The sequence below is a fragment of the Arvicanthis niloticus genome (assembly GCF_011762505.2).
Source record: "Arvicanthis niloticus isolate mArvNil1 chromosome Y unlocalized genomic scaffold, mArvNil1.pat.X SUPER_Y_unloc_4, whole genome shotgun sequence".
Taxonomy (NCBI): domain Eukaryota; kingdom Metazoa; phylum Chordata; class Mammalia; order Rodentia; family Muridae; genus Arvicanthis; species Arvicanthis niloticus.
This window is the reverse complement of record NW_023045021.1, coordinates 1,938,813-1,964,358: the sequence shown is the minus strand read 5'-3', so window position 1 is coordinate 1,964,358 and position 25,546 is coordinate 1,938,813. Positions and strand designations below refer to the sequence as shown.

At 36.3% G+C, this 25,546-nt stretch overlaps 1 protein-coding gene and 1 pseudogene across 2 annotated transcripts; one reads left to right on the top strand and one right to left on the bottom strand.

Moving 5' to 3' along the window:
* The first annotated feature begins 404 nt into the window (after positions 1-404).
* On the top strand, positions 405-20,147 carry LOC117701336 (lysine-specific demethylase 5D-like). Of its 2 annotated transcripts, none has more exons than XM_076706223.1 (7): positions 405-749; positions 1,985-2,062; positions 3,508-3,630; positions 3,869-4,039; positions 4,551-4,685; positions 18,804-18,942; positions 19,013-20,147. In XM_076706223.1, the coding sequence occupies exons 1-7, from the start codon at positions 600-602 to the stop codon at positions 19,210-19,212; spliced, it is 996 nt and encodes a 331-aa protein (XP_076562338.1). In that variant the 5' UTR covers positions 405-599; the 3' UTR covers positions 19,213-20,147. The 2 variants fall into 2 exon arrangements, with proteins under 2 accessions (XP_076562338.1, XP_034349001.1); XM_034493110.2 differs by having other exon boundaries at positions 411-749; positions 19,043-20,147.
* A 1,366-nt stretch (positions 20,148-21,513) lies between these two features.
* Positions 21,514-25,083, bottom strand: LOC117701306 (eukaryotic translation initiation factor 4 gamma 2 pseudogene; annotated as a pseudogene).
* Positions 25,084-25,546: the final 463 nt, after the last annotated feature.

The window sequence follows — 25,546 nt, the reverse complement described above, 5'->3', positions numbered from 1 at the left end:
GAATTATAGTCACCGATTAACTTTCACAAAACCACGGTCTAGCAACTTGGTCGAATAGGGACAAAAGCAAAAACAAAACAAAAAACAAACAAACAAACAAAAAGCCTGTTACTAGTTGCATAAAAATAAATTCCGGGAGATACTTTAGCTCAACCAAATTGCTTCCGGGTTGCTACCCTTCTACTGCGCAGGCGTTTGTGTGTAGTGATATCGTTAAAAAAAAAAGTTCCGGCTAAGTATTTATCTAAACAGTCGGATTTTTTTTAAAATACAGCTTAATGAGGAAGATAAATTAGTTTGTGTTTGTTTTCATTTGGTGGTCTCATTTCTGTAGCTTCAAGTTTTACCTGCGTTGGAACAACTTCCAGGTTTTCACATAACGCTCGAAAAATAAGTCGGCGGAGCGATACAATTCGTCTCACATTGTAATCCAAAAATGGTGGATATGAACAGGGAGGTGAATATTTGTAAGAATGTGTAATTAAGCCAGGTCTGAAATTTGGAAGAAAATAAAGTTGCTGTGGACCATCGCAGTGAGTAGGAAATTCCATTCGCCCTTTAATATCGAATCACGTTTTATAACCGCGTTTTGGACGGACATGAAGCCAGGATCTGACGACTTTCTACCGCCGCCCGAGTGCCCGGTGTTTGAGCCCAGTTGGGCGGAATTCAAAGATCCTCTTGGCTATATAGCTAAAATCAGACCCATTGCGGAGAAGTCAGGCATTTGCAAGATCCGCCCACCTGCGGTAAGCCTCTGAAATGAAACTTGAAATTAAATATTATGATCGACCGTGGGACTACTGTGTCCCTCAACAAGGCCTTAGATTTAAGGACAAATATGTAGGCGTTTAGACTCTTTCCAGCTCCTCGTTTTAAACTGTAGAAAAATCCTCTAGTTAGTCATCCAGATTCTTTGTGGTTAGAACTTGAAACGCTTCTGCAGATATGCAGTTAATACATTTTCAGTTAGTGAGTTGTCTTTACCATGTTTCTTGTTTGTTTGTTTTGTTTTTTTTCTGAGACAGGGTTTCTCTGTGTAGCCCTGGCTGTCCTGGAACTCACTCTGTAGACCAGGCTGGCCTCAAACTCAGAAATCCACCTGCCTCTGCCTCCCAAGTGCTGGGATTAAAGGTGTGTGCCACCACTACCCGGCTACCATATTTTAACTAAGAAAAATTCAGTATACTAACAATCTCATTTATAACTGGGGAAAAATGCTGTATAAGTTTATATTGTTATTGGCCACTTCCTGTTTCACAGTTTCAGTATCACGATTTCTTTCACATGTTTTTAAAAAAAGGTAAAATGAGAATGGTGTGGAATCTGTTTCAGGTTAAGTTTCTGTTGATTGGCAGGACATGCCAGCACTCTGTTTTACAGTAAACTATTACTAGTCGGTTTCCCTAGGAAACCACATTCAAATGAACTTGCAGCCTAATATTAAACAGGTAACATATAATGAATATAAACTTTTTGCACAAAATAATACTCTTAAGTATTTAATCTGTAGACATTTCCTTTCTTCTACCTACCTCTTTTCCTCACCATTATGATTTTATTACACACACTTTTCCAAAGTGCTTGAAATAGGGTTATATTGGGGGAAAAGGTATGTTAGTATTTTGTTTATTTTATCTGTAAGAACACTTGTAACACTGACACCTGAGTTTATGCAGATTTTTTTGCCTGTTCTTATTGTTGAGTCCTTTGGAAAACTGCTAATTTGGTGGAGCTTTTATTTTTCTTTTGTCTATTGTTTTCAGTTTTTGTTTTTGTTTTTTTTTGTTTGTTTGTTTGTTTTTTTTCGAGCAGTTTTTGAATTTTAAAAGATGATTATTTAAGAATTTTGGAAAGCAAATTTGGAAAGCAACTGTAACTCATATAAAGCATTAATATGAGAGTGTAATAATTTTCCCTATCCTCATCTTTAACTTCTTGACCCATTTCAGTGTGTTATAATCATCGTTTTATTTCCTTCTAGGATTGGCAGCCTCCTTTTGCTGTAGAAGTTGATAACTTCAGATTTACTCCTCGAATTCAGAGGCTAAATGAACTGGAGGTAAGAAATGTGTTTTTTTAGAACAGTTGGAATCCTAATCTTTGTGATTTTACAACAATGACTTGTATTTAGTTTCTGATATCAAATATTGTTTATTGAAACCGCAGTTATCATTTCTTAAAAAATAAATATTGACTTATGGCAACATCTTCTTTAAAACACAATATTGGTTTATAAAATTCCAGAACATGAAGATTTCTACATTCCATTATATGATAGACTAAGGTTAAAGCTACAAAGAAAGTAAAGATGAATGGGTAACCTGTGGTTTTAAAAAAAAAAAAAATATATATATATATATATATATGTATACACACACACACACATATATATATATATATATAGAGAGAGAGAGAGAGAGAGAGAATTAAAGTTACAGACCCCATTTTTTTTGTTTCCTTTTTAAGATTACTTACATCCTGCTAGTCCTCTCTATTGCTTCCTCCTACCCACTCTGAAGTGGTTGCCTTTTACTTTCCTAATTTATTCTCTCCTGCACCTAAGTGTTAGAGATTATTGTGGAAGATGGAATAGTTATACTGAAAGAGCAGAGGAACAGGAAGTTTGCTTTGAGATAGTAGCTTCTGGAAGTGTTAGAGGAACTATGCATAAGAAGGCTTAGCAGCATGGGAGTGTAAACATGATATAAACAGGGGTGATATAAACACCAATAGATATGATACCATTAAATGTAGAAAAGTCAGGAGGCCTCAACCTTAGACAGATAACTACAGGGCACAAAGGAAGGCTGAAAGTGGGAGAAATAGTGCCCCTACAAGGAATAGCATATCAGTTGGTTATTTTATACCAGTTGATCAGCTCTGAAAACATATACCTACACAAAACATTATATGGCTTATTTACGTATTTAGGATAAATAATAGAATATTTAGAATGCATCAACACTCAGCAGAGCAGCATTTTTTAAATTCATAAGCTCACTATGCAAAGTTAGAACTTCCAGAGACAATTATGGCAAATACACTGCAAGTGTCTTTAAGCTTTTTCCTAATTATAATGACTACCACTGTAAATTTTAAAACTAACACAAATTTAGTGGTATTTGGCATGACAATTGAGATGGCTCCTTACCCTTAAATTCTGAGCCTCCTTCCAATAATTTGAATAATTGAATAATTGAATAGGATAAAGAACATCTACCTGTTCTTCCAAATGTCTATCTCTTGCATATTCAACACATTTTTTGCTAAATGATTAACAAAAGTAGCTTCTTAACTTCTTGTGTCAATGTACATATATTTGCAATAACAGACAAAGAAGCTATGTATTTGAAAGAGAATAAGGTGATAGTAAACTGGAAGGTTTGGAGGGAGGAAGGAGAAGGGGCAATGATAATATCATTATTTTTTTTTTAAAGCCTCAAAAGATAAGGAAAGTAAAAACAGGGGCAAAAAGTAAGCCTAATTTACTGACTTCTTTCCCAGGCCCAAACTAGAGTAAAACTGAATTACTTGGATCAGATTGCAAAATTCTGGGAAATTCAAGGTTCTTCATTGAAGATACCTAATGTGGAGAGGAAGATCTTGGACCTTTATAGCCTTAATAAGGTAAGAGTAGTTCATATTTAAAAAAAAAAAAAAACCCATAACTAGAAAACATATTTTCATTTATATTTCTGCTTAGAAATGAGTACTATAGAATCTGGCAACAATTCTTGGCTTAATGTTTGAGTTAAAAATTGGTTAAGTATTGGAAGGACGTGATGTGTTTTCTACACAAAGGGTCATTGGAAAATTTAGACTTCTCCAGTGTGTTGACTGTTTATATCTTTTTTTATCCTTTTAGATTGTGATAGAGGAAGGCGGCTATGAAGCAATCTGCAAGGACCGTCGGTGGGCCCGTGTTGCCCAACGCCTTAATTACCCATCAGGGAAAAACATTGGTTCCCTGCTACGGTCCCACTATGAACGGATCATTTACCCTTATGAAATGTTTCAGTCTGGAGCTAATCTTGTGGTGAGGGTCGTAGCTGACTTGGAGCTTGATACAAGACTTGATTTCTTGTTTTTTCTTCTTTCTATATAATTTTGGCATTTATTTGAATTGCTGGACATTTAAAATTTATTAATATATTTTGAAATTTTAGGAATAGGACTTTGGAAACTTGCTTATATAAAACTTTATTCTTCTTATGATAGGTAAACTTTAGTGAGTTCTTTTTTATTTTGGGAAGTTATTATTATTAACCAAATTACATACTAGAAAAGAGGTGCAATTACATCAGGTTGTTATCTGAAAAGTAGGTAATTATTTTCTGAAATTATTAAGCTTCCTTGTTTTAGAAAGTTCATATTTTAGATGTTTAAAATGAGTAAACTAGTATTATTTTGGTTTAACTGAACAATTCACTATTTTAAATATTACAAGTATATGTTTATGAATATTTAATTCTGAACTCACATTCTTTATATAGATATATGAGTTTATATGTTCATAAATATATTTCTGTTTTTTCTCTCCATATCAGCAATGTAACACAGATCCATTTGACAGTGAAGAAAAAGACAAGGAATACAAACCTCATAGTATCCCTCTTAGACAGTCTGTTCAGCCATCAAAATTCAGTTGCTACAGTAGACGAGCAAAAAGGCTACAGCCTGAGGTAAACTGTTTTTTCCTTCTAATAAGCTGCCAGAGTTAGTTTAGAAATTGAGTTTGGGATTTTAAACAAACAAACAAACAAACAAATAAGCAAACAATCAAGAAAAGGGAAAAAACCAACATGAATATCTAAGCTGAAACTAGTGGGAAGTGGGTATTTTCATTTATTATTTATAGTATTTTTTATTTGTATTCTTTCTTTACATGTTCAAAGTGAATATTCTTATAGCTCTAAACTCATTTTTATGAATCTTATTTTTTAAAAGATACATAGTGATTTTTCCAAATAACAAAAAATACCTAAAATATAAAACTTTATCAGTGTTCAAAATGTTATATATAGAATACTTAATAGCTGGATTACATATTCTAAAACTATATATTTTTACCTTTCTCTCCCAGCCCCCGCCCCCCCATTACAAGACAGGGTTTCTCTGTGTAGCTATACCTCTCCTGGAAGTCAGTCTGTAGACCAGGCTGACCTCAAACTTGTAGATCTGCCTACCTCTAACTCCGAGTGCTAAGATTAAAGGTAGCTGCCACCACCATCATGGCCCAGCACAGATGAATTGATTATAACAGACTGAAGATACACAGGAATTATTTAATTTCCTACCACCTTACCCTGAAGAGATTTCAAGAGAAAACTATTGCTTCCTATGTTGGGAGACCAACATTTTTAGGATGTTTGCTTCTTGTGCATTAAGAGTTGGTTGCCTTTGGGAAGGTTTGGTTCTGTGTGCCAGAGATATATTTTAAATGTTAATAAATATAAAATTAAATAATAGACCTAAGATTAAAAACGTAAACTATGTAGTCTTATAATGTCTAATCCAACTAAAATAGACTTAAGTGTCATAAATACTCCATTTTAACATTTTAGATACATCTATCTAAAATAAAGTAGGATGAAGTTTTCTATTTTTATAACAAATCTTAATATTGGACTTAGAAATATTTTAAACTGAGACTATACCTAAAATAGGAATAATTATGTTTCACATTATTGAATTTTAATTAATTGTGTTTTGCACTATTAATGTAGGAAGAGCTATATCTGGGAGATGGTTGGGGAACAGAAAAGGAAAAAAGAAAAGAACAAAGCATAATATAACTTGGATATCCTGACTATCAAGAAACTGACATTTTTTCAAGTACTATCCTAAAATGTAGAATCTCATGTACTGAGGCTAGGCAGAAAAAAAAAAAACCAAAATTTTACTATGTAGTGAGGCTGGTCTTGAACTCATGGTTCTTTTGCCTCCATTCAAAACTGCTATGATTACAGGCATATAATGGAATCATGTTAGTTAAAATGAGCTTTTACAAGATAATTTATATTTTTTATAGTTATAGCCATTATACTAGTGGTATAATCTATAATTATTGTGATACAATATAGAATAAGTCACAATGTACAAGAAATCTAAGAACTATGGAAATAAAAACAGGTGGTATTATTTTGTATTACACAAGGCTTATTAAGATTTAGACAAAACTAACTTATCATTCTAAAATTACTGTTATACTTTAACTTTTTAAAGACTTACCTTGTGTGTATCAGTATTTTGCCTGCTTATAATCTGTACTACATATGCATACAGTGTCTTTGGAGGTCAGAAGATAGCATTAGATTCCTTCGACCTCAAAATGCAGATGTTTTTGAGTCAGTTGTTATTGCTGAGAACTGAACCAAGGTTCTCTTCAAGTGCAGTCTGTGCTCCTAATTGTTGGGCCACTTTTATCTATTTTCTCAAAATAATTATTTCAAGAAGAAAAATACTATACAAGTCCATGTTTTCCTTCTACCATGTGAGTGGGTTTTGGGGCTTGAACTGAGATAGAGGTTGAATGAAAAAAAGAAATAAAAAGGAAAAGAAAGGACATGGCTGCTCCTAGGTACGGTGGAGGAAAAAGTTTCTTGTAGATGAAAGGGAGAGCATAGCCAGAGGCAGGGACATCTGGGCCAGTCCAAGGAGACAGGATCAGACTTAGCTGGGTCATCTGGGGAGAAAATGGGAGGGTTCATCAGTCTGGAGCTCAAAGGTACAGTAAAAGATTAACCAAAATGTCAGCATTATGTAGGAAAAGGCAGTTGGGAGAGTTACCCTAGGCTGGAGAATTCTGGGTTGAGGGTGGGACATGCCAGCCATACCTTGTAACAGGAAGGGACTGGGGCATGTTGGGAGAACCTTGTGGGGCATGCTGGGAGAAACTTGTGGCCATGTCCACATTGGTATGTTAAAAAGGCACATCAACCATTTGTCCCAGGTTTGAACCTAATATTGGAAGACTTCTTAGCAAGCACCCTTAGCCACAGTAGCCATCTTTCTATCCTTAAAATTCTCACTGTTATCATATATTAGTAATAGATATTAATGAGGTTCAGTGTAGATATTTTCAGACACAAATATAGCTCATTAGATTCAGTTCTATTTTGTATGACTGAATTATACAATCCCAATAAAAGACTATTTTACTTTCAGGTCAAGTTTTTTAAACTTGCATTAAGAGTACATAGTAGTACATAGAGTATGTACTACTTGTGTTCTTTACCTATTACACTTAAACAACATTCTCTAGTTCCATCCATTGTGCTATAAATCACAGAACTTTTTTTCCTGTGACTTAGTAAGCACATATATTGATTCTGTATATCAGTTGTAGTAAACAATTCTGCAATAAAACTGACTTTTGGTCATATATGTAGGAATAGGATAATTGTGATATGGTATAACTGTAGTTTATTGTTTGGTGAAAAACATTCATACTATTGTTTATAATTATAATGTCATAAAAGCTTTATGAATTACATTTCCATAGTATTTGCTTTGCTTTTTTTCTTCAATAGTTACTATAATGATTGAAGTGTATATCTTGTTTTGTATATATTTGTTAAATTAGTTGACATGGATAGTATTTTTCTCTTTAACAATTATTTTGAGAAAATATAATATGTACATACAATATATATTGGTCTCCATACTTTCTTCCAACTCTGTTTGGATCACTCCTGTGTGCATCTTCCAAGTTTATATGTTTGGCTTGTTTTTGTTTTGTTTTGTTTTGTTTTGTTTTGTTTTGTTTTGTTTTGTTTTTAATCACTGACTGAGTCCAAAATTGGCATTACCCAAATAAATGCACATGGATATAAAGGTAGTGGTGTATAGTCACCTACCAGGGTCTGTACTTCTGAATGAAACTCAACTCTCCCAAAGCAGCCATCAACTGTCAATATATCCTCAGCTGAGTGAAGCCCCTCCCCACTCCATGATGGAATGTTGACTGACTTGATTTTGTTTATACTTCATTGGCTTCATACTCATGCAAATCTGGATAATTATAATTTTGAATTCAATATATTTTATTCTGTCCTGTAGGTTGTGTATAATACATATTGTGTGTGTATGTGTGTGTGTAATCATGCAAATATATATACATTTATACAATGTATATATATTTGTATATAAAATAGTTGGTTTCTATATGAAATCTTATGTTTTACATTATATTTTTCAACCTTATTATATTTACCTTATACTTTTACCTTATATATTTATACCTTATATTTTTCCTCATCCCTAATATTTGTATTTCACTATGTCAACTCAGTCACATTTTTTTTTTCCTCTGCTCAATGGTCATTTATATTTCCTAACTTCTCCAATACCTGAGTTTAAACAAATGTATTTAGATCTGTAAAGCTACCATCCACATGTGAGAGAAAATGTGTGATCTATATGTTTGTGTTCCAGAGTTAGTTCAGTATACTTTTACAGTTCCTTTCATTTATCTTAAAGATGAATAAAATTTCATTGTATGTATAAACTACACCTTTTTTTTTTTTTTTTTAAATCTACTTGTCAAGTTTGTGGAAATCTGTACTGATTGCATTTCCTGACTTTTGTGAATGGAGCTGTAGTGAACATGATGCACAAGTGTACCTATGGTAGGATATCTACAAGGAACATTCCTTTAGGAAATATACAAGGAATTACAATTAGTATAGCTGGGTCTTCACATAGATCCATTTCCAATGTTTTGAGGAACTGGTAATTTGCAAAATGTTGAGACTACATTTTTATCAGCAGTGTAAGGATTTTGTTTTTTCATTTTGTTTCCTGCATCTAAACCAGCATTTATTGTTGTTTATATCCTTGATGATGATCATTTTTGACTGGGGTAATTTAAACTTTTAGAGTACTTTGACTCTGAATATCACTAATAGCTAGACTGTAGAGGAATATCATTAGCAATACTTGGATTGACTCTTTTTCCATTCCTTTCTTTTTCTTTTTTATTTTTGTTTTGTTTTGTTTTCAAGTCATGCTTAATCTATTCTCGGTTTCTGCATGGTCCTCCTGGTTTCTGGCACTCCAGGCAGTGTCACTGTGGGCTTCCTCTTGTGGTGTGGGCCTCAAGTTGGACCAGTCACTGGTTGACTATTTCTGCCCCACCATTATCCCAGCACATCTTACAGGCATTGTAGATTGTGGGTTGAATGTTATATGGCTGGGTTAATGTGAAACTTCCACCACAGGGGAACCTTGACTGGTTACAGAAGATGGCTGGTTTAGGCTCAGTATCCTCTATTACTAGCAGTCTCTGTTGGTGTCACCTGCATAGAGTGTAGATACTCACAGATCAGCACCTAGCCCAGTTACCAAAGAGGAGTCATCTAGCAACTGGTGAGAGCAGATGCAGAGACCCACTACGAAAAATTAGGGGCAGACACAGGAATCCTCTGGAAGAAGGGGAGGAAGGTTTCTAGAAGCCAGAGGGGTCAAGGACACCAGGAGAACAAGTCCCACAAAATAAACTAAGCAGGGCTCAAAGGGACTGTACCAGGTTTCCACATCACTTTACAGATGACTCTGAATCCCAGTCCTCTCTCACTGTATTCTTTCCCTACATGCCACCTCACCCATACCTCATATCCTTTGTTCCCATCCCCACTTGCCCTCATTCCACCTCAAAATCTATTCTATTTCCTATTTCCAGAGAGACCCATGTATCGCCTCTTGAGTCTTCTTTGTTACTTAGCCTCTCTATCTCTATAGATTGTAGCATGCCTATCTTTTTACTTAACACTTATAATGTCCACTTATAAGTGATGACATACATTGTTTGTCTTTCTGAGTCTGGGTTACCTCACTCAGGATGATTTTTTTTCTAGTTCCATTCATGTGCCTGCAAATTTCATGTTTCTTTGTTTTGTTTTTGTATCAACAACTGAGTTGTTTTTGTTTTAACAACTGCACTGTGTAAAGGTATCACATTTTCTTTATCCATTCTTTAGTTGAGAGACATCTAGGTTGTTTCCAATTTCTGGCTATTATGAATAAAGCTGCTATAAATAAATGAACGGATATCTTTGTGGTAGGCTGGAACATCTTTGGGATACATGCCTAGGAATGATATAGCTGGGTTTTGAGGTAGGTTGATTACCAATTTTCTGACAAATCATCATACTTTTCCCCACAGTGTGTATAAGTTTGCACTCCTATCAGCAATGGAGGAGTGTTCTTCTTGCTCCATATTCTTGCTTGCGTGAGCTAGCTCTTGTTTTTTAATCACAGCCATTCTGACAGGTGGATGATAGAATCCTAAAATCATTTTGATTTGCATTTCCCAGATAAGTAAGGATGTTGAACATCTCTTTAGGTGTTTCTCAGCCATTTGATGTTCCCGGGTTGAGAATTCTATTTAGATCTGTACTCGTTTTTAAAATGGATTATTTCATTTGTTGATGTCTAGTTTCTTGAGTTCTTTATATATTTTCTAGGATATTAGCCAAATAATGTGGAGTCACACTATTTGTCAGATGTAGAGTTAGTAAAACTCTTTTCCCATTCTGTAGACTGCTGTATTGTCCTATTGATGTTATACTTTGCCTTACAGAAGGTTTTAGCTTCATGAGGTCCCATTTATTGTTTGTTGATTTTAGTGCCTGAGTTGGTGTTCTGTTCAGGAAATTTTCTCCTGTGCCAATGTGTTCAAGGTTATTTCCTACTTTCTCTTCTATCAGGTTTAGTGTATCTGGTTTTATGTCTATGTCTTTGAATCACTTGGACTTGAGTTTTGTGCAGGATGGTAGATATGGATGTATTTGCATTCTTCTACATGCTGATATCCACTTAGACCAGCACCATTTGTTGAAGATGCTTTCTTTTTTCTACTGTGTAATTCTGCTTCTTTATTAAAAATCAGATGTCCGTAAGTGTGTAGATGTATCTCTGAGTCTTTGATTCTATTCCATAGATCAACCTATCTTTTTTTTTTTTAATAACACTACCATGTGGTTTTTATTACTGTATCTCTGTGGTAGAGCTTGACATCAAGGATAGTGATACCTCCAGAAGTCCTTATTACAGGGTTGTTTTAGCTGTCCTTGCTTTTTTGTTTTCCCATTTGAAGTTGAATATTGTCCTTGCAAGGTCTATAAAGCATTGTACTGGAGTTTTGATGGCTAATGGGTTGAATATGTAGATTGCTTTTGCTGAGATGGCCATTTTCACTATGTTAATTCTACTGATTCATGAGTGTGGGACACCTTACCATCTTCTGATCTCTTCTTCAATTTCTCGACCTTTTGGTCATAGAAGTATTTCACTTGGCTTGGTAAGAGTTACCCCAATATACTTTGTATCTTTGTGGCTGTTATGAAGGGTTTATTTTGTTGGTTTTTTTTCTCTCCTGCACGGTAATTGTCATTGGTATATAGGAATGCTACTGATTATATATATGACTCCAGTCATATACTACTGATTATATATATATATATATATATATATATATATATATATATATATATATATATATATATATATCTCCAGTCATTTCACTAATAGTGTTTATTAGCTGTATGAGTTTTCTGGTAAATGTTTTGGTGATGCTCATGTATACTATCATATTATCTATAAATATGTTTGACTTTTCTTAACGCAATTTGTATCTCCTTGATCTCAGTTAGTTGTCTTATTGATCTAGCTAGATCTTCAAGTATTATATTGAATAGATAAGAAGAGAGTGAACAACCTGTGTTCTGATGTTGGTGGAATTGGTTTAATTTTTCTCCAGTTGAGGTTGGCTATTGGCTTGCTGTATATTACATTAATTATGTTTAGGTATGTGTCTTGTATTACTGATCAGTCTAATATTTTTATTCTAAAGGTGTGTTGGATGTTTTTCTTTTTTAAATATCTAATAAAATGGTCGTGTGTATTCTTGTTTTTTTTCTTTTAGTTTGTTTATATGGTTGATCACATATATTGATATTTTATATATTGAACTATCCCCACATCTCTGTGATAAAGCCATCTTGATCATGATGTGTTTTGGAATTTGGTTTGTGGATTTTATTGAATATTTTGCATATGTGTTCATGACAGTGATCTGTAATTCTTTTTCCATGTTGACTTTTTGTGTGTCTTGGGAAATTTTGTATACTACTTATCCCCTGAAGATGTCAGCTGTTAATTTTGGAATAGTGGCTTTAGGCTCTTGTTTTTTTAATATATAAATGTGTGTGTGTGTTTCTGTGTGTGTGTGTGTGTGTGTGTGTTTCTGTGTGTGTGTGTGTGTGTGTACACACATGCACGAACACGCCCGTGTGCACTTAAAATTCAATTGCCTAAATGGATTTTAAGTTCTATCCCTGATGTGAATATTAACCTTTGTAATGAATAGCTGACAAGATGTGTTTTTCCTATTCTCTAAGTTGTTGTTTCCCTGTTCCTGTTATATAGTTTTACTGAAGGTTTTTAGCTTACTTTAGTTCTCATTGTCAATTTACACTTAAATTCCCCCATGTTGCTTTCTGAGATCTTTTTAAGAAAAGCAGCAGCTTAAACTACTTTCCAATTTAATTTTTCTCAATTTCAAATAGTATTTCGGTCTTTGGTCTTTGAGATTATATTTGTACAAGATGAGAAACTGACATCAATCTTCAATATATGGATATTCAGTTTTGACCACACTAGATTGTCTTTGACAGTTTGTTGAAAATCATTTTGTTGTGGATAATATGTCCATATTTATGGACTTCTGCCTGTTTCATTGCTTATTGTTGCTTTTGTATTTATGTATTTTTTACATAGGTTGTTCCTATATCTATATCTATATCTATATCTACATATCTGGATTGTCTTCAAAACTTTGAAATTGTTCTGCCACAATAGGTCATAGGCTTACTTATAGACATTACTGCAATGCTTAACTTCCATTGATTTTTCTGTTTTTTATTTTACTACTTTTCTTACAGTGGTTCTTTAATGTTATTCTGATATCTTTAATTTTATCTTTCTACTCAAGAATACTTGATTATTATTATTGATTTTCTTCGCTTCCGTGTATTTTGAAGGATTGTTTTTCTACTTTTCTGAAAAATGTCTTTGGTATTTTCATTAGTGTTCTATTGTGTGAATATTTTAAGAATATTAATTCTGTAGTGCTTTGTGATTTTTATTTTAGCAATCTTTTATTTGTTTGGGTGAGTTTATTCCTAGGTATTTTTGTTTTCATGGCTATGGAATTGTTCATGTTTTCTTGCTTTAAATCTTGTTACTTGACTAAATTCACTTATTATTTATAATAATCTAGATAGAATCGTTAGAGCTTTCTTTTTACATTTATATCCTTGTGAGTGGGGTAATTTTAATTCCTCATATGCCTTTATTCTGTCTTTCTTGCCTTGTTACCTAATGACATGAAGATGTGAATGTCATTGAGAAGAGAATTTAATAGTATTCATAATTCTCTCTCAGATGAGAAGCATGATCCATCACAGGAATTTTTATGGTTCCTGCAGGAAGAGTAAAGATGAGACACTCAATGTTTTAGTGGTTAATGCCAGTGTCTTACTTAGGTTTCCCTTGCTGTGAAAAGACACCATGACCAAGGTAACTTTTATAAGGGCCAACATTTAACTGGGGCTAGCTTACAGGTTTAGAGATTCAGTCCATTATCAAGATGAGAGCATGGCAGTGTCCAGGCTGACATGACTCTGGAGAAGGAGCTGAGAGTTCTACAACTTTCATCCAAAGGGAAGCCAGGAGCAGACTGTCTTTTATATAGCTAAGAGGAGGGTTTCAAAAGCCTCACAGTGATACACCCACACTACTCCAACAAGGCCACAGCTCCTAACAGGGCCACTCCCTGAGCTAAGCATATTCAAATTGTCACAGCTAGCATCTGTTCCTAGTTTTCTGCTATTTAGCCCATAAATGAACTTAAGTAAGAGAAATGTGAGATGCATAAGTTAAAGTCAGGCTGCGTTAGTTTCTATTTGGAAGAAAATCTCACTAGCAAGTTGTTTGCCAGCCCATAGGAGTTTTTTGACTGATTGGGGTAATTTCCATAGCCATGGGAGAGCTAAAGAACATTATAAAATGTAAGAAAAGTATGTATATAAAAGAATTAATATAAGTAGTTACCATAAATTTTGGAATTGGCCATGATGTTATAATGAAAGTATAGTAGGTTTAACTTTTATTCTGAAGAAACAGGCTGTTAAGGTAGATGTACCTAGATACTATTGTATAGAGCATCTGACTTTCAATAATTACTATAGAAACAAAAAAACAAGATTATTTTTATTTTGTAATTTATGGAAAAAAAGTATGCATTTTTTTTGCCTGAATTGTTCCATTTTTATTTATTTTATTTTATATTTTATTTACATTTCAGATGCCATCCCCTTTTCTCATTTCCCCTCCCTAGAAAACCCCTATCCCATGCCCCCTTTCCTTTTTGCTTTTATACAATTTTTTAAATGTTAATCAAAGGCTCAATCAGAAGTGTAACCCAATACCCAACCTAGATATATCAACTATCTTTAACTGGTGGACACACGTAAACATCTGCCTCCATGACCTCTCTCTCTCTCTCTCTCTCTCTCTCTCTCTCTCTCTCTCTCTCTCTCTCTCTCATCACCTAACTTCTCCTCTCCCTCATCTTCTCCTCTCCTTACTCTGTCTTTCCCTTTTGGTACTCCTTCCCCCTTAGCTCCTCCTACGTATCACCCTTCCTGTTAGAATAAAACTTTTCTCTCAAAATACAGTTAGAGCATACTTATTCCTAATTGTACCAGTGAGGTACAAGATAATCCTAATACCCAGTCCATCATTTTGTTGACTAACCAGAACCTCTGTTATCTCTCCTAACTAAAGCACTTAGTTCTGAACCTGGCTTTTTTATTTTTTTCTTGGCTTTAGAATGAATGTCAGCTGAAAACCATCCACTCAGATCTTTTCTCTCAAAGTAAATAGCCAGGATTGGCTATGAGACTATAGGTCTTCAACCCCATCAGAAATCCAGAATGACTGAGTTAAGTGAAGTTATGGGAAGCACTAAGCATAGCTTCTAAAACTTAGCCAATTTATAGAGAACACCTATAAATTTAAAGAGAACACGCTGAACACCTGGAAAGCCCCTATACTACCGACCGTTGGAGCACCAAATCTTCAGCCTTCTGACAGACCTTAGTGATGCAGAATTATTAAGGGCTGATCACTCTGTCTAGGCAGATATAATCAGTTGACTGTTCTGCAAGTGTGTCCTTTTCTGGACAGTAATTTGTCTGTAGATGGAGAGAGGCAATTCTTGCCTAGTGGCTGTCACCACACAACTGGAGTAACTCCAAAGGCTGCTCAGTTTCTTCTTAGAATCCACGACAGGAAGCTGTCAGGAGCAGACAGGTCTCTAATAAAAATGAACATTAATATATAAATATTTGTAAAGTCAATTCTGTGGACTTCTGATGTTTTGAAAACCAACTATCCATGTAAGGTAACCTGGACTGTTGTCTGTTCACTCCTCTCAGCTATTTCTAAATAAAATATGGGAAACACCCTAACAATAAACTCAAAAATATGAATTTGCTATAGTCCCTTAACTCATAGGCTAACTGTCCCAAATCAGTTAAAAAAGTTAAAGAAGGACTGGGTGTAAGCCTTGTATTCCAAAATGTGTTATACAGGCACAATGCCCATGAGAGTATCAATATTCATCTCACTTTTATATCAATAAGAAGCTCATGCCAATGGAATCCTTAAATTTAAAATCAAAGTAAATGTTGTACCATTTAAGAAATTATAACTTCATCTTGATATTAATTATACAGATGCTCACAGCTAACCACTGATATGATCAAGGGTTTCTCAATAGAGAACTTAGAGAGAGGACTGAAAGAGCAGAAAGGGTTTGTGACCCCAGGAGGAAAGCAACAATACCAAACACCCAGAGCCCCCCAGGGTCTAAACCACCAGCCTGGGAGCACATAGGGAGGGACCCATGACTCCAGCAGTATATGTAGGGGAGGATGGCCTTGTCTGGCATAGGTGGGAGAGGAGATTCTTGGTCCCATAAACAAAGAACACAGAGTGGGGGGAGGAATGTGAGGGTGGGGAGGGGGAAGTGAGGGGGGTAGGTGCGGGCACTGCCTCATAGAAGCATGAGGAGGAGGAATGGGATAGGAGGTTACTGGGTGGTGGGAAGAAGTGGGGTAAGGGGATAAAATCTGAAAGGTAAATATAATACCCAATTAAAAAACAAGAGAGATAAAAAAAGGGAAAAAGGAGAAAAAAGAGAAAAAAGAAAAAAGAAAGAAGAAAAAGAAAAATAGGAGATTTAATAGCACAAAGGGAAGGATTTAGAAATTTAGGAGGCAGTTTATGTTAATGGACATAGCAATCATAGAAACTGGAAAATCACACCCTCATAGGAGCACGAGGAGGTACGGTATGGGACAAGGGGTTCCTGGGTGGTGGGGGGAATGGGATAAGGGGATAAAATTCGAAATGTAAATTTTACAACCAATTTTAAAAAGGGAGGAAAAAAGAAAAGTTGTTAGAACCAATATCTTTAAAAAAAAAATGTCAGCCCTCTAGGAAAAAAATTTTTTTTTCTTGATACTAAAACTTGTTCTGACAAGTGTATATTGCAGAATACACAGCCTTGGTGTATCTACTCATCAAGCATACTGAGCAGACCTGCCCAAACCTCTGATGTCCTGGAATTCCATCTGGATTCAGTGAAGACACAGCATCAGAGGCTTATCAACTTACTCCCCCCCTCCCCCACTCCTCTTCTAATATCACAATGCCCGTAACCAGCTTGAAGAAGTTGAAGAAGAGTCAGCGCCCCTATTACCTGGGCTTGGGGACTAAGGTGGTTAATAATGGTCTGCCTCTCTAGGGAAAAGTAGTGGTTTTGTTGGAACAGGGAGGATTAGCTAGGACTTATTGCATAGCCATAACCTATTGGTAAAAATGTATGCATCTTAAGTGAATGTAAACTTATTGTAAACTGATATACACCTGATTGTCCAGTGGAAAGAACTAAAGTAATAAAGGTACTTTAAAAATAGGTCAGTATTTATTAAAAGATCTACACGTCTAGGTTATTATTAATTATATTGGCATATCAATTACATGTTAGTAGTATATTAGCACATTAATATATGCTATATAGCATATAGATATGTGTATTAGCAAAGTAATCTTTTTTTTTTATTTTGTTTTGTTTTTCGAGACAGGGTTTCTCTGAGTAGCCCTGGCTGTCCTGGAACTCACTCTGTAGACCAGGCTAGCCTCAAACTCAGAAATCCACCTGCCTCTGCCTCCCAAGTGCTGGGGTTAAAGGCGTGTGCCACCACTGCCCGGCCATTAGTTATTGATTAATGTTATCATATTTGTCTTTTTTGTTTTCAAAAATCTGTCTCCCTATTCTTGCTTTTTATTGGTATTTAAGATTTCTTTTTTCTCTTATTAATTACTTTATATCTGATCACAGCTTTCCCTCCATCCTCTCCTCCAAGTCCCTTTGTCTCCCCTCTCCTCCTCCCACTACTCTCTCTTTCTCCTCAGATAAGGGAGACCTCTCATGTATATCAAACCTCCTTGGCATATCAAGTTGCAGTAGGACTAGGCACATCTTCTTTTATTGAGGACAAACCAGGCAGCCCAGTTAGAGGAAAGAGATCCAGGCAAGAAAGTCAGAGACAGTCTCTGCTCCGGTTGTTAGGGGACCCACACGAAGACTAAGATGCACATCAGGTATATAAGTGTACACCACCTGCTGCCTAAGTGTAGAGGACACCTAACAGGTTTTACTTTTTAAAGTCTTTGATAATACAGAGAGGAAGAATCATGTTTTTAATGGTATATGTTCCTTGGAATAAAGTTATTTTGTCTTGTTGCTTAATCTGTTTATGTAAAAAAGCTTATTTGTACTTATTGCATTCTAATATGTAGATTTATTAAAATGTTTTTTTTTAGATTTAAAAATTTTAGGCATAGGAGTGTTTTCTGTCTATGTGTGTGCACCATATGTGTGTCTCCTGCCCTTAGTGGTGAGAAGAGGTCACTGGAATCCCTGAAACTGGAGTTAATTGTAAGCCATTATTTGAGGGCTATGAACAGAACACTGGTCCTTTGCAAAAACAATGAGTGCTTGTAACTAGTGAGCCAATTCTTTATTCCTCATCTCCAATCTTGTAAACAATATTTAACTATTTTTCACAACATGAGAAAATGGGAATATGAACTTTATATGTTTCATGCATATGTAAAGTACATTCTAACATCAGTTTTCTTCTTTTCTCTCTATAATCTCTTTTCTACTTATTTTACCTATAAATGTACCTATAAGTCTTTTTCAACTCATGTTGAGACCCACTGTATTTAACCAGTACTGTCTGTGTGACTGTGGGTTTGGAGCTATCCCTTAAAGACCACTGCCCTCTTCAGCAATAGCTGGAATTGTTGTTGTTGTTGTTGTTGTTGTTGTTGTTATATTATTAGAAGCATTTGGGAATTTTATATATGCATGTAATATGTTTTCATCAAATCTACCTTTCACTCTTATTTCCTCTAAGTTACTCCTGTAAATCCCCTTCCACTTTACCGTTCAGATTTATGTGTTCTTTTTTAAACTCACTAAATGCAGTCAGTGCTTACTACTTATTATATGAGTGAAGGTTCATCTACTAGATGGATAGGTTATCTGGGGCTGCATTGACTTTTCTAAGGTATTCTGCTAATAATATTTCTAGACATTCTCTATAAATATTATGTCCTTTTATTTACTGTCTCCTTTGAATTTTTTTTTTTTTTAATAGCCAGAACCTACAGAAGAGGACATTGAGAAAAACCCAGAGCTAAAGAAACTACAGATATATGGGGCAGGTCCTAAAATGATTGGCTTGGGCCTCATGGCTAAGGAGAAGACTCTGAGAAAGAAAGATAGCATACAACCAGGTGAGATTAAAATACTAATCAGTGATACAGTAAAGAACCATGAGACTTTTTTAAATTGTGATGTAAAAAGTCTGTTTTCACTTCCTTTTGATACTACTAGATAAAGAAGAAGTGCCATGCCCTGCAACTGTTGTAGTGAAGGGGGAAGCCAGTGAGTTTGGAAAAGTGACATCTGACAAGAACTTAAATCCCAGTTACGAACCTTGTACGGAGATGACTGTGCAGCTACGGAACAATCACAGCAGTCCCCAGTTTGTAAGGATTCACTAGTGATTTTGTGATACTGTTTTTAACTATCAATATTAGAGAGCACCTAAAATTACTTCATGTTTTAATCAGTTATTTTTTTGTATAATTTTACTGCTTTTCTTTTATATGTTATATATTTTATTAAAATGTATTGAGTCTCATGTAGCCCAGGCTGGACTCTAACATGTTACATAGCAAGGGTGATCTGATTTATCCTTTCCAATACTGTGATTACAGGTGTGGATTTTGAGGCATAGACCTCTGTATTAATTTTTATGGAGCCATAACCTTGTTTATAGTTTAATGAGTTATACTGCTGCCCTTCCTCTGAGATATAATGATATTTCAGAGCTATGATTCTGTAGTATAATTTGAGTCAGGGTGTGATTTGTTTGGAGTCTTAATATTTCTTTAGTTTGAACTTTTTCTGTAAAGAATATAATTGGGATTTTGATGAATGTTGCATTTAATATGCAGACTGCTTTCACTAATACAGCTATTTAAATAATACAGCCATTTCCTTAGCCTGTAAGATGTATCTTTTAATATTTTTACCAAAACTTTTCTGTGCCTTTAACATTTTCAGTTTAGGAGTTTCTCTTCTTTCCCGCCTTAACTGGGTTTATTCTGAGGCATTCTTTTAAGATGTTGTAAATTTTGTGTGCATTTTTCTATGTTCATCCTTCACATATGTATTAATGGTGTATAAAAAAGCTATTGATTTTCTTTTTCCAAAATACAGAACATAACAATGTTTTATAGTACTTGCATAGTTTTACAGGAAGCGTTGCTCATTTTTTTCTCATTCAGTATAATGTTGTCTACAGTTTTGTCATATCTTTATTATGTTCAGATGTTCTTTCTCTTTTTAGTTTCTTGAAGAACTTTATTATGAAGGTATATTGAACTTTGACAAATACACTTTTCTCCTTGTTGAGATGGTTCTTTAATATCTGCACTTAAGACTGTTTCAGTGTTATAAATTAATTGGTTTGCATAAGAAAATGAAGAACTCTAAAGCAAAGTGTCTCTAAACTGGTTTCTTTGGGGGAACTTAACACAGGCCTAGGCAAAGGAGTTTTAGACATGGCAGGAAAACACTTTTTTTTTTCACTATCCAAGCATTTATTCATTACTAGTTTTTCTAGTGAGTGGTGTATACACAGATCGTTTCAATTAGTTCTTTTAGCCCTAACTCAATTATCATGCAGTCAATCAAGCTTCAGATTCAAAGACAATCTTTTATCCAGAACATTTTGGATCCTAAACCTAATTTTGAATTGCTCTTAAATTTCTAATTACTGCAGTTCTCTAAGATTGAAGCTCACAAAACTTAAATTCATCATCTCACTCAGAAATGATTCAAGACACAGCTACACTATCCTCTTGGAGCTCTGCTTTTACCATGGGCTGAATGGGTAGTGGACCACAGGCTAGGCTGAGATGTGGGATGGGCCTCCTTGGCTGTCCACTTCTCTTCCACTCTACTGCAAATCTTGATAACAAGAGCCGCCAAAGCAGAACATGGTTCTGCTGGGAGGCAGCAAGGGTTTATCTGTCCCTACTCCACCTATTGTAGGCTCTGGTCACCAGGAGGAGTTGGGGACACCTGAGAAATGACGTTTGACAAGGGACACAGGACTTGACCACCCAGTCTATTTCTATGGCCAACTGTTCTCTGAATTCCATGCCAAAGCATAATGTTTTTTTCTTTTGCAGCAGAGTTTGACACAAACTTCTCATTGTCCCAGCAGAAAAAAGCTAGTTCTTTGACGTTTATACCACACCTGAAGGTTAAAGGGTGAGGGGACCACTGACTATTCCAGGTGAAGTAACTGAATATGCAAAGGCAAAAAAAAAAAAAAAAAAAGCAAGAGGAGGGAGCCAATTTTAGGATGACTTAAAGTTTGCTTGGTTCTAAAACCATGCAGTTTTGTTTTTCAGTTTCTTGTTTTGTGGTGAAGAATAAATGGAGATTAAGAGCTAAGCAGATACCTTGGCAAAGAGGTTGGTGGATGAGACAAGCTTATTCCTAAGGTGCTTAGAAAGCAGGGCCAAAGAGTTAACAAAAGGCCTGTAATGCTAAAGGTCAGATTCAATGGACAGTTCACATTAGAACAAGACTGATAGGGAACAGTTCCAAGGTGAAAAACTTAATGCTTGAATTAAGGGATGTTACTTTACAGGCTGAATCACTACTGATTAAGACTATGAAATTAAAATTTTCCCAAGTTCTTAAACTGAGATAAATCCATACCTCAAAACAAAATGAACAATTCTCCATAACTTTGCAGATACTATTTGAAGTCATGTACAACTACATCAAGTATCACAATGTTTATTGATAGATACAAGTATATAAAATCAGGGCATGAACATGACTTGATAAATTAAGTAGACTTAATTTCAATACTATAATAAGAGGGACCAATTCAAATTCTCACCATTTGTTTCACACCCACGAAAACCACTTCAAGGGCATTAATGATCTCTCAAACTGATCAGTTTTGTGCAAGTAAACCATGTTTCTTTTAAAAAGACTTGTGCACTTGCCCAGGCTCAAGGATTTTAAAATCTAGCACATAAAGCCCATTACTAGAGGTAGAAATACAGGCAATATACTATTACGGCAACAACCATCAATTACAGTTAAGAATTTTTCTGTAACAACCAAATGGATAATCAAATATTGCAACAACTCAAGTATTACTGAGCAAAGTGCATCTCTACAGTATTCAGTATTGCTATTCAGTTTTCTAACTTAAAACAGCCTATGGTAACTGGCAGCAAAGAAGGTCCTTGCAATAGACTGCCTCTGCTTGGGAACTTAGGATGTAATTATTGCATGCTGCTAATATTCTATCTAAACATTAAGGATACTCCTAAAGTATTTGATGGTAGACTATGATTAAGACATCACACTACAAAAACCTTATGCAGAAGGAAACCTTATTGACGTGCTTCTGCTTTAAATACTGTGAAAAACGTTACAGCAGAATGAATTTTCGCAGTGGTTAGGTCAAATGCAGTTACATCATAGCAACAGTATGTTTTGCACAATTTTAGGCTTTGGCTGGTTCTTTAGTCAGCTTCTTCCTCTGATTCTTCTTCTTCAGTAGTTTCTAGCCAGGTTAGCCACTGATTCACGTGGAACAAAGCCTTGCCTTTTCCTGGAAACTCTTGAGTTATGTCTTCCTTCCAAGCTAAGAAAGCTTCCTCTTCAATAATTTCCATGTCATAGAAATGAACGAAAAATCGAAGCAACATGCCTTTTGGGAAGCTGCTGTTGTAACAGTGCACCTGCAGAGCATACAGGGCACTGACCTGTAGATCCACATGATCATGAAGGAATTTCTGCATCACTGGCTTAAAAGAGAGCAGCAGCTGTTTTTCCTGCTCTAACTGTTCTTTGGAAGGAGCAGAGGAAGAATCTGTTTCATCGCTGGGTGGGCTTACTTCACTAGAAATGTACTGTAAGAAGCTGGTCATTAAGATGTTCACAAATCCTTTATCTACATGAAGTTTGGGAGAGATGTTATCTTTAATCCATTTATATATAGTTTGAGGGGATGGATCCAGCTTAATTTGCTTCAATAATTCCTTCTCCAATTTAAGGAGTGGGAATAAGAAACTCAGTCCCTTTTCTTCAAAAATCTCCAACATTCAATCCTTATTCTGATCAATTTCTGGCAGCATTTTCTGCATATTGACCTTGCTTTATTGAAAAAGTTCGGTTAACCATTCTCGGTCTTGTAATTTAGCTAATTGTTGGAGACAAAGTAAGAAGAGAGGGAAGTGGGTGCCACTCTCCAGTGGTTGAGCTAGTTCTGAAATGCTCACCAACTCTGAAATTATAGCACGAGCTGCAAACTGTGCCAAGTAAGATTTCACCAAGGGGATGTCAACCTCCAGTTTGGGGCACTGCTCCAATACATTCAGGAAAGCCTGCATGAAGTTGTCACTTGTGGCTATCCCTTCCTGTTTGAGTAAACTGATCAAAGAGCTTGCTTTTTCTTTATCTTCATCATTTCTATCAAGTGATAGGATAATCACTTTGCTTAACATCTCAGGAAGAAAGTGTTTTGGAGCTCTCATTTCTCTCACACCACTGACAGCATCGTTGGCATTTCCACTGTTCAGATATTCAGTCAGAACGGCTTCAGTCAGTTTAAGAAGCTCTTCCTTTGTTGGTGGTGGCTTTTTGCTAGTCTTGGCAGGCTTTTCTTGGATAAGTGGTGGATTAGTTTTGAGACCAAGTTGAGGTGTCTGTCCCAGAGGTGGTGTTTGAGTGCGTGGTGGCTGTGCACTGGGAGGAATCATAGTTATCTGTGGCTGAATTTTGGCACCTGATTTTTATTCATTAGAAATGACTGAGCAGGCCTCAAACTAATCTCATCTGCATTAAGCTGTCCTTTCTTAGAAAACCGAGGTGGCATATCCTTCGACTGTCCTTGTAGCTGGGATAAGAGTCCCTGACTCTGGTTATGGTAGAGCTGGCTTAGCCCCTGGCTTTTCATAAACTTGCCCCCCATCTCTCCAAACTGCGATTGTGAGGGAGGCATGATGTGTCCCCCATGGCATTGAAGAGCTGATTTGAACGATGACGTCCCATTGTGGGTGAAAATCTATCCTGGATAACTCCTGGACCAGTACCAATTCCACTACCTGGCATTTGTCCAAACATATCAGCAAGTCCCCCAAGTGGGTCCCTATCCATTTTCATCCTTGGCGGCATGAACGGTCCCTCCAGGAAGAAGTCATTCCTCCCTTGAGCCATAGGAGCAGGAATAAATACTCCTAGATCTTTTACCGCATCTTGACGGATTTGATTGATTGTCTTTGGTCCATTGTCAAGAAAAGCCTTGCGAGGAACCCAATGGTGCTCTTGCAACTCTACGGTACTCTGCAGTAGGAAACGAATCCTGGCTGGCAATTCCTTACTTAACATTAAGGAACACATTCTGGCAAAGTACTGATCCATTAAGGACTTGGCTCCTTCATGGTCTAATCGAGGTCCCACTGTTCTCATTATCTGACAGAGGCACTCCAAATCCTCTCCCATATCTTTGAGTTGGACTTTCTTCTTCTTTTCCAAAAGTGTTTTGATGCACTTATGAAGGATAGATTCATGAATAAGATCAAGCTTGCCAAGTTCTCCAATGAATTTGATGTTACCCAACATCTTGATCTTAGCAATGGCTCTCTGTTCCTCCTCCTCAGGGAGGAGGGGATTTTCACACTTTTATCATAAACATCAACATTTCTGGTTCGGTTTTCAAATTCATCTTGCAATTTGGAAATCAAGAGGCGTCTGAATGTTGTTTTTTGCTTCTGTCCTGGTTGACCCTCTGCTGCTGGGCCATCAAAGTTTGGTGCATCTTCTGCCAATCGCAGACATAGCTGAGCATACAGCGAGCTATACTTTGGCTCTTCTAGGGCTTTGTCCACAATCAGCAGTATGACCCCTTTAAGGATGAGTTTAGACTCTACACCCACATTGAGGGGCTCAAGGCATAGCTTGTCAAACTTTTCAGGAGTAAGCTTATTTAGTATGTCTCTTACTTTCCTGAAGATTGCATCATGTCGTTCTTTTTCATTTGCGGAGTTGTTTGCTGCGGAGTTGTCATCTCGTCTAGTGCTTCGTGCAGGAATCCATTTCTGAGCGTTTTGCCCTGGAGTTTTCCCCAGGAACTCGCTGTTGCCAGGATAGTGCTGAGGTGCATCCCTACTTCCTCCTCCGCCAGAAGAAGCACTGAAACGAGAAGCACCCCCTTCTGCAATCGCACTCTCCACTTTGGCGGCTTGACAACGAAAAATCTTCAAAAGAATAATATTAATGGATGGGGTGGGGAGGGGAGGGGATGGTAGAAATGAAAAGCCTTCACCTAGAACTCAGCAGCTGCCACCGCAGCTGCCTCCTCAGGATCTAGTCGTCGGGGACGGGGAAGGGAGGGGAAAGGGGAACGAAAACAAAAAAGGGGGAGGGAAGGGGAAGGAAGGAGCTGAGAGTTTCAGGGGCCTGCCTGAAACTCTCAGCTCAGAGGAGTAGCTGCTGCAGCCACCACCTGGTACCCTCCACCACCTCCATAGAGCTCCGGCTCGCTGCTGGCCAGGAAAACGCTTTTAATGGACCTTCTTGGCCAGACACAAACATAGTCCCTTGGAGACCTGGCAAGATTCAAGAATTTCTTGGGCTAGCTGCAGTCCAGTTGCCTAATTCACGCCTCTGACCCTCACAACCTAATGTCCAGCATTCTTGTCCCCTGTCACTGCTACACTGGCTTCTGAACAGCCTGGCCTTTAACTTGAATATTTATATCAGTGCTTCATGGGTAAGCGTATACCTGCCTCTGTC

Excerpts from the sequence above, each read along its gene's own strand:
- LOC117701336 (XM_076706223.1), top strand. The coding sequence starts at position 600 with ATGAAGCCAGGATCTGACGACTTTCTACCGCCGCCCGAGTGCCCGGTG. Across the intron at positions 750-1,984 it reads GCAAGATCCGCCCACCTGCG|GATTGGCAGCCTCCTTTTGC; the intron begins GTAAGCCTCTGA and ends ATTTCCTTCTAG. Across the intron at positions 18,943-19,012 it reads GAAAGATAGCATACAACCAG|TCTGTTTTCACTTCCTTTTG; the intron begins GTGAGATTAAAA and ends TGATGTAAAAAG.